A 15926-nucleotide genomic window follows, 5' to 3' on the forward strand; every position below is an offset into this window, starting at 1 on the left:
TTTTCAGATTTAGGCTGATCTATGGTAGAAGAGGAAAACCAAGGAAACTATTCATCTGTGAGCTAGTGCTTATAATGGTTTGCTGAATAAATTATTGTCAATCAATCGAATTAATTTCCTATAGATGTGGTGTGGGATGTTTGATACATTGACAGTGTGTCATATCATGACCTGTATAAATGTTAGATAAAATATATTAACTGACACAGAATAAAGAGAAATAAAGATGAATCTTTCCAATGAAATAATTTAATTCAATTAAGTTGGTGACCTCAGCCTGGATGTTTAAATGAAACACAACATACACATTATTATCTCTCCCTCTTCTTCATCATGCAGCGTATGGTGATTTGTTATTCAATCTCTTCACTAACAACCAACATGCTGCTACTTGTCACTCTAGTGTCTATTTTCATTTCTTATCTCTCTCATAGATGCCGTTTGGATAAGTTGATATTGCAGAAACAAGTAAAATACATTTGATTAGAATGTAACTCCTGTTTCTAAAGTGCAAACTGACAAAAGATTCTGGAAAAAATAAGGAAGAAAATTTGTTGAATGACTAATTCACATTAGGACACAAGTTAATGATATAATTAACTTATGAAGGGAAACTACCTCAGTTGAAAACAGTTAAATATCTTTAATGATACACTATAAAACTGTTGATTGAAAATAGATACTTTTCAGTATACTAACAGATTTAGAATTGGCAATGGGATGGCGAGAACCCTGTCTGGAGGTCCTCCCAAACAAGCATCATCGAGATACCAGACGTTGAAGTCTAGCTTGATGACCATCTTGGTGATGTCATCAATGCCCAGTGCAAACAGAGTGGGTCACCCTGTTGGACACCTGAGGTGGAGGTGATGATTTTGTCACCAAAAGAGAGATAGTTGGGCTCCCAATAAGCCTGCTATGCAAGGCAGTAGAGTTGTGGGACCTTCGGCATCATGGCTGATGGAGTTGAAGGCATTAAGGTCAAGTTTGAGGATCTGTAGCGTTCGAGACGTTTGGAGGGTTTGGACCACTAACTGCGAGATTCCTATCTTCACTGGCAATTCATCTTGCAGAGGTAACTGGTGAGGTTCATGAGGGCACTTGGCTGTTCCAGTACATCAGCCTCGCCATCACCTGCTGCAAGTGTGCTAGCGTGTCTCAATAGCCATTAGAAAGGTTTCCCAGCACCCCCAACGTTTCAACTCAAAATGGTGAATTGTTTTGGGTTTTGTTTTTTCTTTCTCCCTTTTTATCTTTTTAATTTTTTCAACTCTGTTCTCTGTTTTGTCCAGTTTTCTAGTTTTATTTTGTAAAACGGTGAAGGCAATAAAAGTTAATGTTATTAAACATGACAATTTGTTATACCACCACCTCCGCCCACATGAAACGCAAATTTAAGGGATAGAATGTTGTGAGGAATATGACGATTAGGACAGTGTATTAAATAAATAGATGGGACAACAGAAGTTGAGAAATCTTTGAAAAAATTGGAATTTCGACAAATTTAAGGACAGCGACAAACTGTTAACAGTTAGAAGTATAAAAATAAAAATCCAGAATCAGAAAAAGAATTAAAAATAAAATAAAACAAAATAATTAGGATAAAGGGATTTACAGCTGCAATATATATTTTTTCGTATATTAATATATTTGGTTTGCTTTTGAAGTGCAAAAATATTTTGGGGTTTTGTATTTAAATTTTCAACTTCAGTGAACATCTTTTTAAAAAGTGAAACTAATGCCTTCGAATGCAAACAAAATATAGTAACACATTTCAATCGCAAATGAAATATATTGATTATACGAAAATGTGTACGTAACCCTTAACTGTTAGAATAGGTGTCGATTACAATGATGTTATCAATAATCTGAAATGAACAAAAACAACTTGGCTCTTCTGAATAGCCGAAACGAATAAATAGATGCTTAAACTCGAGGTTATTACGGAGTATATAGATTACTGTATTCATTTCTTAATACCATCATTTAAATAACAAGCATTTGTGGAAATAACCCATTTTTTATTGAGGGGAAAAAACAGTAACTCAGTTCGAAAAATAAACAGAAATACGATTGTTTATTTGAACGTCATAAAAATTTGTTCAAAAGAATGGTACGAGAGAGGGAACATTTGAGTTTTACATCTTTGAATTTTAGTGTAGCAGTTTATTTTCGAAGTTTATCTTGACTGTCAGATGTCATTACATCTTGTAATATATATAGAACTCACCTAACTCAAATTAAGATAGGTATGCATAACTATTCATAAATTTCTCCTCTGAAAGCTTTCAAATAAGTATTCGTATTTTAATTTAATTTTCGAAATTAGTTACTTTTTTGTAAATAGGAAATATGTTCAGCAGCGCTGCATTTATAATTAACTAAATGTTGGAGTTACTTAATGAAAACAATAATCTTTAACAATAACCTACATTGAAGTATCTACATATTCGTTTCGACCATTTATGAGAGCCAAGTTATTTTTGTACATTCTGTATTACTGCTCGTTTCATTTGATTAGACTTCTGACTACTTCAGTACATCTCATTATTTCACCTAACTTCATTACTATGTGAGTATCATTAATATATTTTAGATATTTCTCTTACCCAAAATTGTTCTTTTGTATTTACATTTTTATTTTATCTGCATTCCTGCGCTTTGTCAAAATCTGTTTTGTTTTATCCATCTTCTTCTCTAATTTCTCCCTTCGTAGTTAACCTAATTTTCAGTAATAATTTCACTCTTACTCTACGTTTTTATTCTGTTATTACATCAACGACGTTGTTTTTTAACTGTCCACACATTTTCATAAACATACATCAAACGTATTATGTCACTACATTTCGTGTAAGAAATAAATCAGAGTGGTTTGTGTACTTTGCTTTATCAATTGTTGGCAGCAAAGATTCTGAGATTTAAAGAATGTTTTCAGCAGAAATGATTTCCAGTTTTAATGATTATTTTGATATTCTTTTCAGTTGGTGGAATTTTAAACAACGTATGCGCTATTTTCTATTTTATAGTGCGATTCGACCGGAAGTGAAATTTGGCAACAGTAGTTTAAAAAGTGAAAAAAAAACCAACTTTGAAATGCATATAGTTTATGAGACATACAAATGCGTAATTTGCATCTCTGTCTCTCATCCATATACAAATATAAACAGTAGCTATAACACTTGTGTGTGTATGTATATATAAAGCCATTCTAACTGAACTTTTAATAAATATTCGTGTTGATTTGAGAGCATAGTTTTTATCGTGTGTATTTTGGTTTTAGAATAGATATCCTGCATATTGTAAGAGGCCCTAAAACAGTATTGCAGAAATAAATCTACTCGGTGTAGATATGTACTTCTGTGAAAGATGACATATTTTTTACGCGTTTTAGTAATGTTCTGCAAAGCTTCATATAGTTCCTAGTTTTTTCTGAGGATTTTAATTCTAAAATCCACATTCATTTCTACTACATCTTTATATCGGTGTGTCTTTTCACTAAATATATTCTGATTCTCTTTGGTTGTTTTAACGTTCTGTTTTTCTTCTGTCCAATAATTATGTAACCCCTTCTTGTTTGTCTTGTATTTCAGGTTATCAGACGATAATGAGAAAAGATACTTCATTGAAGAATATCAACGTAATTATCAACTCTACATGACTAAAAATAACTTTATCAAGCTAATGTCTGTCTGTTTTTACAAGTTGAATTAAAATGAAGTATTTGTTTGAATGCGATTATAGGCAAGAGTTGCCACATAAATGTTAACTGGAAGATTTACCCTGAAGCTTTAACTGTCTTATTTGAAAGGACTTTGATATCTGGATATATCTTAACTGAAACTAATTTAATGATCTTTAGCTGCTGATTATTAAGTACAAGATACCATCCTAATAAATCAACTTGAAAGTCTTTCTGAAAGAACAAAATATCAGCTAACTTTAACTAAGTCCACCATACAAGAAAATATAGATTAAGAAAATTATGGATGAGAAAACAGAGTTTAAAAATGATGATTCTTCAAATCAGACACAGGAAAATACAGAAGTGAATTTGTATGCTTGTGATATATGCGAGAAGTTATTCACTACAAGTAATTTATTATCTTCCCATAAATGTATTCACACAGGTAAAAAACAGTATCACTGTGATGTCTGTGGTAGGGCATTCTCTCAGAGTGGCAGTTTAAATTCCCACAGGCGTACTCACACGGGAGAAAAACCATATCACTGTGATGTCTGTGGTAAAAATTTTACTCGGAAGGATAATTTAACTACCCACAGACGTATTCATACAGGGGAGAAGCCATACCATTGTAGTGAGTGCGGTAAAGCATTTTCTGAGCTTGGTAATTTAGTTTGCCATAAACGTATTCATACAGGAGAGAAACCATACCACTGTGATGTCTGTGGTAAAGGATTTGCTGAACCTGGTAATTTAGTTACCCACAAACGTGTTCACACAGGAGAGAAACCATATCATTGTGATATCTGTGGTAAATCATATTCTGGACGTTCTAATTTATCTACCCACAAACGTATTCACACGGGAGTGAAGCCATACAAATGTGATATCTGTGATGAAACATTTTCTTCAAGAGGTCGTTTGTCTTGCCACATACGCATTCACACAGGAGAACGTCCATACCATTGTGATATCTGTGATAAAACATTCTCTCAAAGCGGTCATTTCTCTCGACACAAACGTATTCATACAGGAGAGACCCCATATCACTGTGATATCTGTGGTAAAACATTCTCTGAAAGTGGTCATTTTTCTCGACACAAACGTATTCACACAGGAGAAAAACCATACCAATGCGATATCTGTAGTGAGACATTTTCTAGAAGTGATAATTTAACTCAACACAAACGTATTCACACAGACGAGAAACCATATCATTGTGATGTCTGTGGCAAAACATTCTCTGAGACTGGTAATTTAGCTTCCCACAAATGTATTCAAACAGGAAAGAAACCATACCACTGTGATACCTGTGGTAAAACATTTTCTCGAAGTGCTGACTTGTCTACCCACAAACGTATTCATACAGTAGAGAAAACATATGAATGTGATATCTGTGAGCAAACATTTTCTACCATGGGTCTTTTATCATGCCACTTGCGTATCCACACAGGATTTAAGCCATACCACTGTGATATCTGTGATAAAACGTTCTCTCAAAGTGGTCATTTCTCTCGACACAAACGTATTCACACAGGAGAAAGGCCTTACCACTGTGATATATGTAGTGAAACATTTGCTAGAAGGGATAATTTAACTAAACACAAACGTATCCACACAGAAGAGAAACCTTAGCTATGGGATATCTGCTGTCAAATATTTTTTGTACAAATGGAAATTTGTTTTATGAATTGGATTTTACCAATGCAACATCATCACTTTTAACTATTCATTATTCTATGCTGACAGTCTTTCTGATATCCTATTACACATATTCTTTGCACTGAGTATTTAGCTAACCAAACATTTCATTCTACTACAGTTTGCCTGCAGATCTAGAGCATCTGTAGTACAAGACCTCCTTTAGCATGCCAGAAGATTCCTACATCCTTGGTCAACCTTTCTTTGTATACCATATTAAACTTCTGCCTGTGTCTTACTGTCATTTCCTAATTTGTGCAGGATGTTTTTACTTTTTGTTATAAAAGCATTATATAGAATAACAAATATAGTAATTTGTTTATAACTGAAAATATGTCTTCCAGTTATATCGTGAAAAATATATCACTTGTTCTGTCTTAACACAAACTATGTTATTTGAGCTAATATTACTTATACTAACTTTAATAAAAAAAAAATCTCACCTATTTTACTAGATTTTGTCATTTACCTCTATTGTATTCTTTTTTTCTGTATCTTTGGTATAATTGATGATACAGTACATTATGGAATAAATCACTCTGCACTATCTAATTAACTGTGTATCTAACAGAGCAATACTAAATCTTGATGCTTTCTGTTATCCCTGATAGACCTGCTATTTTTCTTACCTTCATTATTTTATTAGGCTTATTTCTAACACTGAGGCCAAACTTGACCGCTGGGCCATTTATTGATTCCACTTGGAGTAGTTTCTCATCATCCAACTCTTCTCTTTCAACTACCACACATAACACTTCCATTCCTCTTTCTTGTCACTGTTATTGAGAGTAAGTACACCAGTATCCTCTCCATTGACATTCTGGCTTATATGAACAGGCATTTGGGCTGTTTTTATAAATTAGTGAGGAGTATAAAAAATGTCTCTATGACCTTTGAGGTTTCAGTCTTATATCTCACCAATAATTGGTAAGAATGATATGGTTCCTGTTGTAGTTCAATATTCGACAGAAATGCATGCATATGAGCAGAATTCCTCAAGGGTTGTATTTCTGGAGGAGAAGACTAGCAAAGTGCAAGATGTAACTGGTAACTTTCCTCTAACCCCTCAAAATAGGTTGTTATATTTGTATTAGAAGAGGCAGAGAGAAGCAACTGCTCATTTGTGTTGGTGAGTGAATCAGTGTTTAAGATGTGATCTAGGATGCTTGTGTGTGTACAGCAGCAGTACATCAAAGTGGCTTTTACTTGAGCTCTGTGTAGGTCCTAAAAAAAAAGAGTCCTAATGTCTGTGATGCTATATAAGCAAGGTTGCTATGATTGATCATCAGAAATGATAGCACTTCTGACTTATGTTTTTAGTTTTTCCTTGTTCATGATTAAATCAGAGATACTAAACTGTTCTTTTGATATGTATAATGACTCTACTTTGTGTCATTGAATGCAAATGGGCTATGTCCTATATAGCTGCAATCCTTAAGCTTCCAGACATTGAATCTCCAAATAGTAATTTATTTCCAAATTTTCCTTGACTCCAATATGAAACTATTAACCTTAACATATACTCCTCTCACTCTCTTGTAAGGACAAAATTAATCTCTACTTCATACTTACCCGACAAGCATGTTGACCAGATGGTTTTCTGAAATTTGTTGCAAGTGTTAAAATGTGTATCAGAGAAATCTAGGAATTTTAATTGTTCTTTATTTCTTGTGCCATTTTCATAACCTCTATATCACCTGTGTATCCTGATATGACCATTAAAATCACCTACTATAAAGATATCAGTTCTTCAGTATCTTTGACAAGAACCTTATAAAACCTGTCCTTTTACCTTGTGAGACAAAAGCAGAGATTGTAAATGTATCAGTGTTGTAAAAGATTTACTTGAAATATTCATATTATGTTATAGGTATATATGTTCTTAGAAGAAATGATATATGTGATATTTTCTTGAAATGTGAGCATTAACCAACATCCGTATTATACCACAAAATGATATTTAAATAAAGGTTTAACAGAATTCCAGTAGATAGCAATGTACCTGCCATAACTTTTGGACAAATTAATTCACGCAATTTGTGTAATCGTCACTAACTATGAGAAAATATAGAAAATGAAATCGCAAAATAAAATGTCATTATTTTGGGTTTTGTAAAGTATTTTTTCATTTGTTTTAAACATTGTGTATTTATTGATGTTATATGGTCAGCAATAAAATTTGTTTAAAGAGAAGGATTTTAGTGGTTAAATTTGCTTCTATATTTTGCTGAAGAAAATATTTTTCATTAGTGTACATTGAGTATATATGTACAACTATAGTTTATTAAGGAGAGACTAATTTCACATTCACAAGAAGTTATATATTTATCATCAGTGCAACAATGTTTGAAGTACATCTTTCTCAAATTTATCTTTACCTACCTTGACGCTTTAAGGTATGTTCCATTTGTTGATAAAGACTAAATATTGAATAATGTAAAATGATAATCTATGATGGCTACAACATAAAAGTTTAATGTGAGCTGGTGTCTTTTCATTAGAAACTGGTAATTGATGTAAATGTCCTGTAGAATGGAAATGAATGTTGTAAAAACATGTTTCATGGTTGTAAACTTGCTGACCATTAATATTTATATAAAATAAAAACTGATGAACTAAATGTCAATTAATATATAATTTACAATTGTAAAGGGGAAAAAATGCACAAAGTGAAACTAGATGAAGAATTGGACACAAAAGATCTGTGTTGTGTTGAAAAATATCTAGAAAACAGCTGCTGTATGATAAGAAGTTTGTTTCCCAACCACATGGTTGGTTTAGTCCCACTGCATGGCACTTTCACTTTAGGTAAATTTCTACTATACCTTGAGCTAACCAAAGCTTTGAGAGTGGATTTGATAGATGGGAACCAAAAGAAGACTGTCATTTATACATGTGTTACTGTCTCCTTGCCTTCACATTGCACGATAGTTATAAATGAGTGTCATTCTTATGGAAACTGTGTCCTTCATTACCAAACTTTTCTGAAGATATGTGGTCATGGGCAAATATTACCTTGGAAACACTTAAGGGTTGACAACAGGAAGGGCATCCAACTGTGGAAAATGTGACCCATGCAGGTATGCAAAGATGTGTTAAAATGATGATAATTGTGGTCATCAAAATATATTATTAATGAAAATAATCACTGAAATAATTGGAAGTGTGGCTGCACAGAAAGATGTAACAAGCAAAGCATAAAGTATCAATATATTTGTTAATGGTGAGTAAATCTTTAATATTTACATTTAAAAAATTATTGCAGACCATAACATCTATAAATTTACTTGCAATTACATAAAAAATAGCCAATATCAAAGAAGAGCACTTCCAGACCTTGCAATTTCTTGAATGGACCACAAAGATTCATCCTCTTCTATCTATGTCAGCTTTATCTCCTCATACCACCACAAATCATACAGACAATTGATTTACAGATAGTATCATACATTCTACCACTATTCTCTAGAAACTGCTACACAGGAACTCTAGTCCTATATTAATCACCTGGCTCCAAAACAAAAAGAACTAATACCCATCAAATCTATTGTCATCTGATGAGCCAAGTGAGTCTCTACTTAATCAACCTGCACAGAAACCAAATTTTCCTCAAATAATACCCTATCATCTTATAATAGGACACATTGGATAATGTGATCCTGGGCTCCCTATACCTAGGGAAAAAGACCAGATGGTTACAACTGGAATACCTTTGATGAAATCTCTGCTCAATCGGGATTGACACCAGGTTAAACAACAGTAATTCATTCCCTTCTTTCAGTCAACACTAGAAAAGTAAAAGTTATATACAATACCTCCACTACATTCCCAGCATACATCAAAGACAGTAGATAAAGCAACTACAGAGGTCATATTTGTCCAATAGAAACAAATGACAATCATGATGTATGAACAATGCATTAAACCCATCAAGAACTATGCTAGTCTTGCTTGGGAGCCAATCTCTCTACAATAAATACAACAGATGCGTGAACTACATATAATTGTACATAATTCACATAGGCAATGAAGCAAAAATACTAAAATTGAAAGATCCCTGGATATGTGAGGAGTACAGTTACCACATCTACTTTAAGTCTCCCAATCCACACCTCTGCATGAAAATACCACCAGTATTGTCCAAACACCATTAATATCAGATTCAGAATTCATCCAAAGCTAGGACTATATGCCATACACCCTCTACACAATTCAGGCTCATAACAAATAAATTCACTGCAACATAAATTTCTTTTCCTCAACAGGCCCCGCTCTATTTAAGAAATCAAAGAAAAACATCGCGTCAATTTCAAATGAAACCTGAACAAATCTCTTCAAGGGACACCACACTACACCCGCCACTTATACCTGGATATATCTCAGTCAACAACAGCTCCCTACTTGAATGAGCCATGATATCACAAAACTGAACTTAAAAATAACTTTACAGATCCTATCAGGTGATGCTATTAAGTTAGACATAGCCTGGGTCCGTATTTAGCCAAAACATATCTAAATTATATAAGTTAAACAACTTTCAAACAGCCAGACATATAACACACCAGATCACTACAAAAATATCTTCATTACTCAACTTAAGACAAGCACAATATCATACCTGTAACAATAATAGCTTCATTGGCCTCATACATAATGCTGGAATGCACACTATCAACAATAAGTGTTGGAGAACTTGCTTCTTTATTGAGTGCATCTTGGCAGTCTTTGTTGTGGACGCAATCAGAATCTATAGGCATAGAAATGAGCTGGACATTTGAAGAATACAAGTCTGAACTGTCACACTGCACCTCGTATAATTCAGTACTACATATCAGATCATGCAGTATGCTTTTTGGTAACTAGTGACATGATATAACTGTCACTTGTTATTGTTCAGTTGACTACATGTGTTTCATGAGGTTACTTTATTGTCAATGGTGTTAACTATAATCAAAGGTGTTCTTTCTCATCTTAATGAAATTTTCAAGCAATTTCACTAACAGGCTAAGCAATCATATTGAGGTTACTTTGGTGGAACAGCATATTTATGCATGAGTTCTGGCAGCAGATAATCATGATGTTACATTCAAAAGAGGTTATTGAATAAATGGGATGGAGATGACAGTCCTACGTGTTTAGGATGAAAGCAATAAGTAATGTGATTAACAAATCAATGGAATCAAGATAATAACATGTACATCATCATCATCATCATTTAGCGTCCGTTTTCCATGCTAGCATAGGTTGGACGGTTCAACTGGGGTCTGTGAAGCCGGAAGGCTTCATCAGGCCCAGTCAGATCTGGCAGTGTTTCTACGGCTGGATGCCCTTCCTAACACCAACCACTCTGTGAGTGTAGTGGGTGCTTTTTATGTGCCACCCGCACAGGTGCCAGACAGAGCTGGCAAATGGCCACGAACGGATGGTGCTTTTACGTGCCACCGGCACAGGGGCCAGGCGAGGCTGGCAACAGACACGAACGGATGGTGCTTTTACGTGCCACCGGCACGGAGGCCAGACAGGGCGGCGCCGGCAACGACCATGATCGGATGGTTCACTTAACCACAGCTGCAATTTCCACTGATGTTGATCGACCTCAATTTTGGTTCTGCTTTCTGATATCTGATTTGATTTGGTTTGATTTTGATTTTGATTTTGACTGTTCTCACTGGTCTTGCCGGGTCTTCTCATGGACAGCATACTTCCATAGGTCATGGTCTCTAGTCATTTCCTTGGTGAGACCTAAAGTTCGAAGGTCGTGCTTCACCACCTCGTCCCAGGTTTTCCTGGGTCTACCTCTTCCACAGGTCCTCTCAACTGCCAGGGTGTGGCACTTTTTCACACACCTATCTTCATACATTCTCGCCATTAAATCATAAAATATTCAGAATGTTTATAGCTCTCCTGTGACACAATACAAATATAAAATTCAGAAATATAATTGTAACATTAATAAAAGCTTTTTCAATGTGACTGATATTTCACCAGAATCTATCTATAACACTCATGTTACTTTTCTATATTAAAGTGACAGTTGTATTAGAATAAAAATGATATTAATGGAAAATTTGTCTTATCAATAGCCTTAGCTTGAGAGAAAACAAGATAGCTGGAAATAGAAATTTAAGGATTCATGAATCAAACTATACTCACAATTTGGGTTTGGCTTTCAATATCATGAGGTGAGTCTTCAACACTTATACCATTTCTTTCTAGCATCAAAAAATCCACTGCTTCAAGGCCGATGTCTTGTGGTCATAAATCATTGCAGTTTGTATACAAGCATCATACAGTCTAAGCTCCACTCTGAAAATCTGTTACCAGCAGAGCTTCCTGAACTTCTTCCAGCTCATTCTTACTCCGGTAAGACCCACCCATCACTGCTAAGTACATGTAGGTGTACAGTGTATCTTTATTTGACTGTCTGTGATCCTACTTCACCCCTTTTGCATCCATAGTTTATACAAAGTACACTGCATGGAATGTCTACCTATATTTCTTCTGCATATCAAACATGACCATTTCCCTGATTCTAGCAGTGTCCTGTATTCTTTCTTATCAAAACTTTAATCTTTGTTAAATTCATTTCATGCCCCTCAATTTCAGATTTTGCTCAATGCCTGGAATTTTTTGCTGCTCTCTTTTATCCAGTCTTTTATGGCTCTGCTTGCATCACTATGACACCATGTATCAGCCACAAATCTAGCCAGTATCCCTCAGTGGATTGTTTTATAGAAATTTCCAGTTAATCACTATCCTTCCTACATCTGTCATAAGTATCCATTACAATGTCTCTGAATCTGTGACCAACTAAATGTCTTTTTCAGCTTTTGTATCTTCCTTCTCCTAATAGCCTTTTTCCTCCATGTCTGTCTAGTTCTCACACAGATCTTGCTAATCTATGTTGAATGGAACATTCTTCACTGGGGAAAGGCTTAGTATTAACATCTGCCTATTTTGTCTCCTGGAGGAGATAAAATCTTTCTGGCCAGTGAGTTCATGTAATTGGTAAGTGATCAAGTGGCTGGCTGGTTTTCTGAAGTTTGTATAGGAGATAGATTATCGACTATCTCCAGAAGCCTTGATCCTTCATTTCCTGTACTATACCCACCTATAACTTCTATGTATGCCAAAGAACCATCATGGGGTTGCCTAACATGTCCATTAAAATCAGCAGCTATGATAATGATGGCACTATCATTTGTTGTTGAGGTAGTCACCATAAAATTTATTCATACACCAATCCTGTTTGTGACACATATACAACAATAACTGTCATAGTTGTTTTGTCTATGATTAAATTAATTATTCTGGAGGTGTATTCTATCTGAATTTCTGATATAATGAACTATCATTATTACATGCAGACACTTGAATTTGTGTCACATTCAAAATGTTTCAGTTTTTGTACATTCCAGTTCATGCCTCTATGTCTCTTAGTCTTTGAAATGCTGTAGGTGCTAATGAGGTCTATCTTTATGTATTTCTGATTTATTTGGTACAATACTGTCAAGAATTACAGATTCTATAGGCCACAAAAATAAATTTGAAGTGCAAGATTTTGTTATGTACAAGGAACTTATCACATGGGGATAGAATGTATGTGTATAGGATGGTCTCTTCCATTATTTTCATGTATGAGTATCTGGTTGTCCAATCAAATGGGTAATTTACTTGTAGAATTAACAAGTAGATAAGTATTCCAGACACATGTCCTCCTCATAATTCACACGTGGAATCAATGTGACACTGTGATAAAGCTGGACTTTTGAATTATAAGTATAATCTATCCAAAAGGCTTCTACAGACTCCATCAAAAAAATTGATTCACAAGGCTTGGGTCAATCCTAGGCTATAATAAAGGTACTTGTGCAACATGCCATGCAGTAAGCTAGAACTCAGGACCTCATGGTTTTGTGTGAATGCATGTATTTGCTTGATTTTTAAACAACTACTCAATACTGATGTAGAATGTAAGTATTTGTTTATAGCACTGAGGAAACTTTGTTGCTGGTTTTCATACATATCTTTAGTCTTGTCCAATGGAACAAAAATGTTCTTAGAATTTTTAAGTGCTGGTGTGGCTCTGTGGTAAGAAGCTTGATTTCCAAACACATGCTTCCGGGTTCAGTCCCACTGCGTGGCACCTTGGGCAGGTGTCTTCTACTATATCCTTGCGCTGACCAAAGCCTTGTGAGTGGATTTGGTAGACGGAAACTGAAAGAAGCTCATGTATATGTATATATCTATGCGTGTGTGTGTGTGTCTTTGTTTGTCCCCACCCCATCACAGTTTGACAACCAGTGTTGGTTTGTTTACATCCCCATAACTTAGCAGTTCAGCAAAAGAGACTGGTAGAATAAATACTAGGCCTAAGAAATAAGTCCTGAGGTTGATTTGTTCAGCTTAAAATCCTTCAAGGCGGCGCTTAAGCATGGCCACAGTCAAATGACTGAAGCAAGTAAAAGAATGTTGTTCTTAATTTTTCATCGCAACTTTTTATTTTAATAACCTCTTTATTAAGCTGAATAGATGAGCTAATAGTTAGTTCAATAATTTGATGCAAGGGAGAAATTTCTGAGTACTAAAACTATATTTATTTATCAGAGATAGTTGGTGTTGTCATTATTGAAAAATAGTACCTGCTGTCTCCTGGATGAGATATTTCAAATACATTTTATTTATCAAGATAGCTATATTTTTCTTTGAAAACTTTGTGTTATTTCATGGTTTAGTTGGTTGCCAAGATGGTCCAACAATTCATGAAGCAGTATGATAAATTAAAAACAAAACTACATGAATGTGTATACAATTAAGCATAATAGTACTCAACATAATGTAGAGGTGATTAAGAAATCTTCCAAGTTGTCAATTATGGTCTCCTGATGAAAGCATCAACAAAGTTGTTTTAGATTGACTATTCCTACCCTATTACCATCATTGTTCTTTCAATATTCATTTTCTTCTATGCTTGTATGGGTAAGACAGAATCTTGTAGGCAGATTTCCTACAAGATGCTCTTCCTGTCACTGACTCTTACCTGTTTCCAGGTAAGGTAATGTTTTCCCATGGCCAGGCATGCTTTCAAAGAATATTGAAAATGAACAACACTCATTTACAACTGTCATGCAATGTCAAGACAAGGGACACATCATCATCATCATCATCGTTTAACGTCCGTTCTCCATGCTAGCATGGGTTGGACGGTTCGACCGGGAATCTGGAAAGCCAGAAGGCTGCACCAGGCTCCAGTCTTATCTGGCAGTGTTTCTACAGCTGGATGCCCTTCCTAATGCCAACCACTCCGTGAGTGTAGTGGGTGCTTTTTACGTGCCACCTGCACAGGTGCCACGCGAGGCTGGCAACGGCCACGGTCGGATTGGTGTATTTTATGTGACACCTGCACAGAAGCCAAACGAGGGGGTGCTGGCATCGGCCACGAGTCGGATAGTGCTTTTTACGTACCACCAGACCAGGGATCCTGGCTGGTTCAATTCGATTTCGATTTCGCTTGCCCCAACATGACTTCGCAAGCAAGGGGGTTGGCATGGGTGCCTGTCGTACGGTCAGATTGGTGTATTTTACGTGCCACCGGCACGGAAGCCAGTGGAGGCGGCGCTGGCATCGGCCACGAGTCGGATAGTGCTTTTTACGTACCACCAGACCAGGGATCCTGGCCGGTTCAATTCGATTTCGATTTCGATTTCGCTTGCCCCAACATGTCTTCGCAAGCAAGGGGGTTGGCATGGGTGCCTGTCGTACGGTCAGATTGGTGTATTTTACGTGCCACCGGCACGGAAGCCAGTGGAGGCGGCGCTGGCATCGGCCACGAGTCGGATAGTGCTTTTTACGTACCACCAGACCAGGGATCCTGGCTGGTTCAATTCGATTTCACTTGCCCCAACATGTCTTCACAAGCAAGGGGGTTGGCATGGGACACATACATGATTATACATATGATGGTCTTCTTTCAGTTTCCATCAGCCAAAACCCTTTGTGACGAGCCAGCTAGGGGCCATTGTAGAAGACACTTGCCCAAAATGCTGCAAAGATGGACTGAACCTGAAACCACATGATTGGGAAGCAAACTTTTTAATCATACAGCCATGCTGACCACAAAATTAAAACCAAATCATAAAATAATAAAATTTAAAAAAACATACACCACTATTTATTTTTATGTTTTATTATGATTTTTTTTGTTCATGTCAAATCATAAATATAACACTACTGGCATTTTCATCAGGCCATCTGATGGCAGAAACGGTAAAACAGAGCAACAACTCAAGAGATTTCAGCTTTAAATAAATTTTATCCCAAGCTGCATGACCTTACCATATCATCATCATTTAACATCTGTTGTTCATGCTGGTATGGGTTGCATGGTTTGACCAGGGATGGTAAGCTGGAAGGTTGTACTAGACTCGTCTGATTTGGCATGGTTTCGACAGCTGGATGCCCTTCGTAATGTCAACCACTCTGAGAGTGTAATGGGTACTTTTACATGCCACTGGCACAAGTGCTAGTTGTGTGACACCAGTAT

General features: G+C 35.8%; 1 protein-coding gene across 1 annotated transcript; it reads left to right on the plus strand.

Annotated features, from left to right (window-relative positions):
• The first annotated feature begins 1883 nt into the window (after positions 1 to 1883).
• On the plus strand, positions 1884 to 6169 carry LOC115216373 (zinc finger protein 836-like). The gene is made up of 2 exons (XM_029785653.2): positions 1884 to 2572; positions 3591 to 6169. Exon 2 carries the CDS (start codon positions 3983 to 3985, stop codon positions 5315 to 5317), a length of 1335 nt encoding a protein of 444 aa, XP_029641513.1. The 5' UTR covers positions 1884 to 2572; positions 3591 to 3982; the 3' UTR covers positions 5318 to 6169.
• The last annotated feature ends 9757 nt before the right edge of the window (positions 6170 to 15926 follow it).

The sequence above is a fragment of the Octopus sinensis genome, linkage group LG1 (assembly GCF_006345805.1).
Source record: "Octopus sinensis linkage group LG1, ASM634580v1, whole genome shotgun sequence".
In the NCBI taxonomy this organism is placed as follows: Eukaryota; Metazoa; Mollusca; class Cephalopoda; order Octopoda; family Octopodidae; genus Octopus; species Octopus sinensis.

Excerpts from the sequence above, each read along its gene's own strand:
- LOC115216373 (XM_029785653.2), top strand. The coding sequence starts at position 3,983 with ATGGATGAGAAAACAGAGTTTAAAAATGATGATTCTTCAAATCAGACA.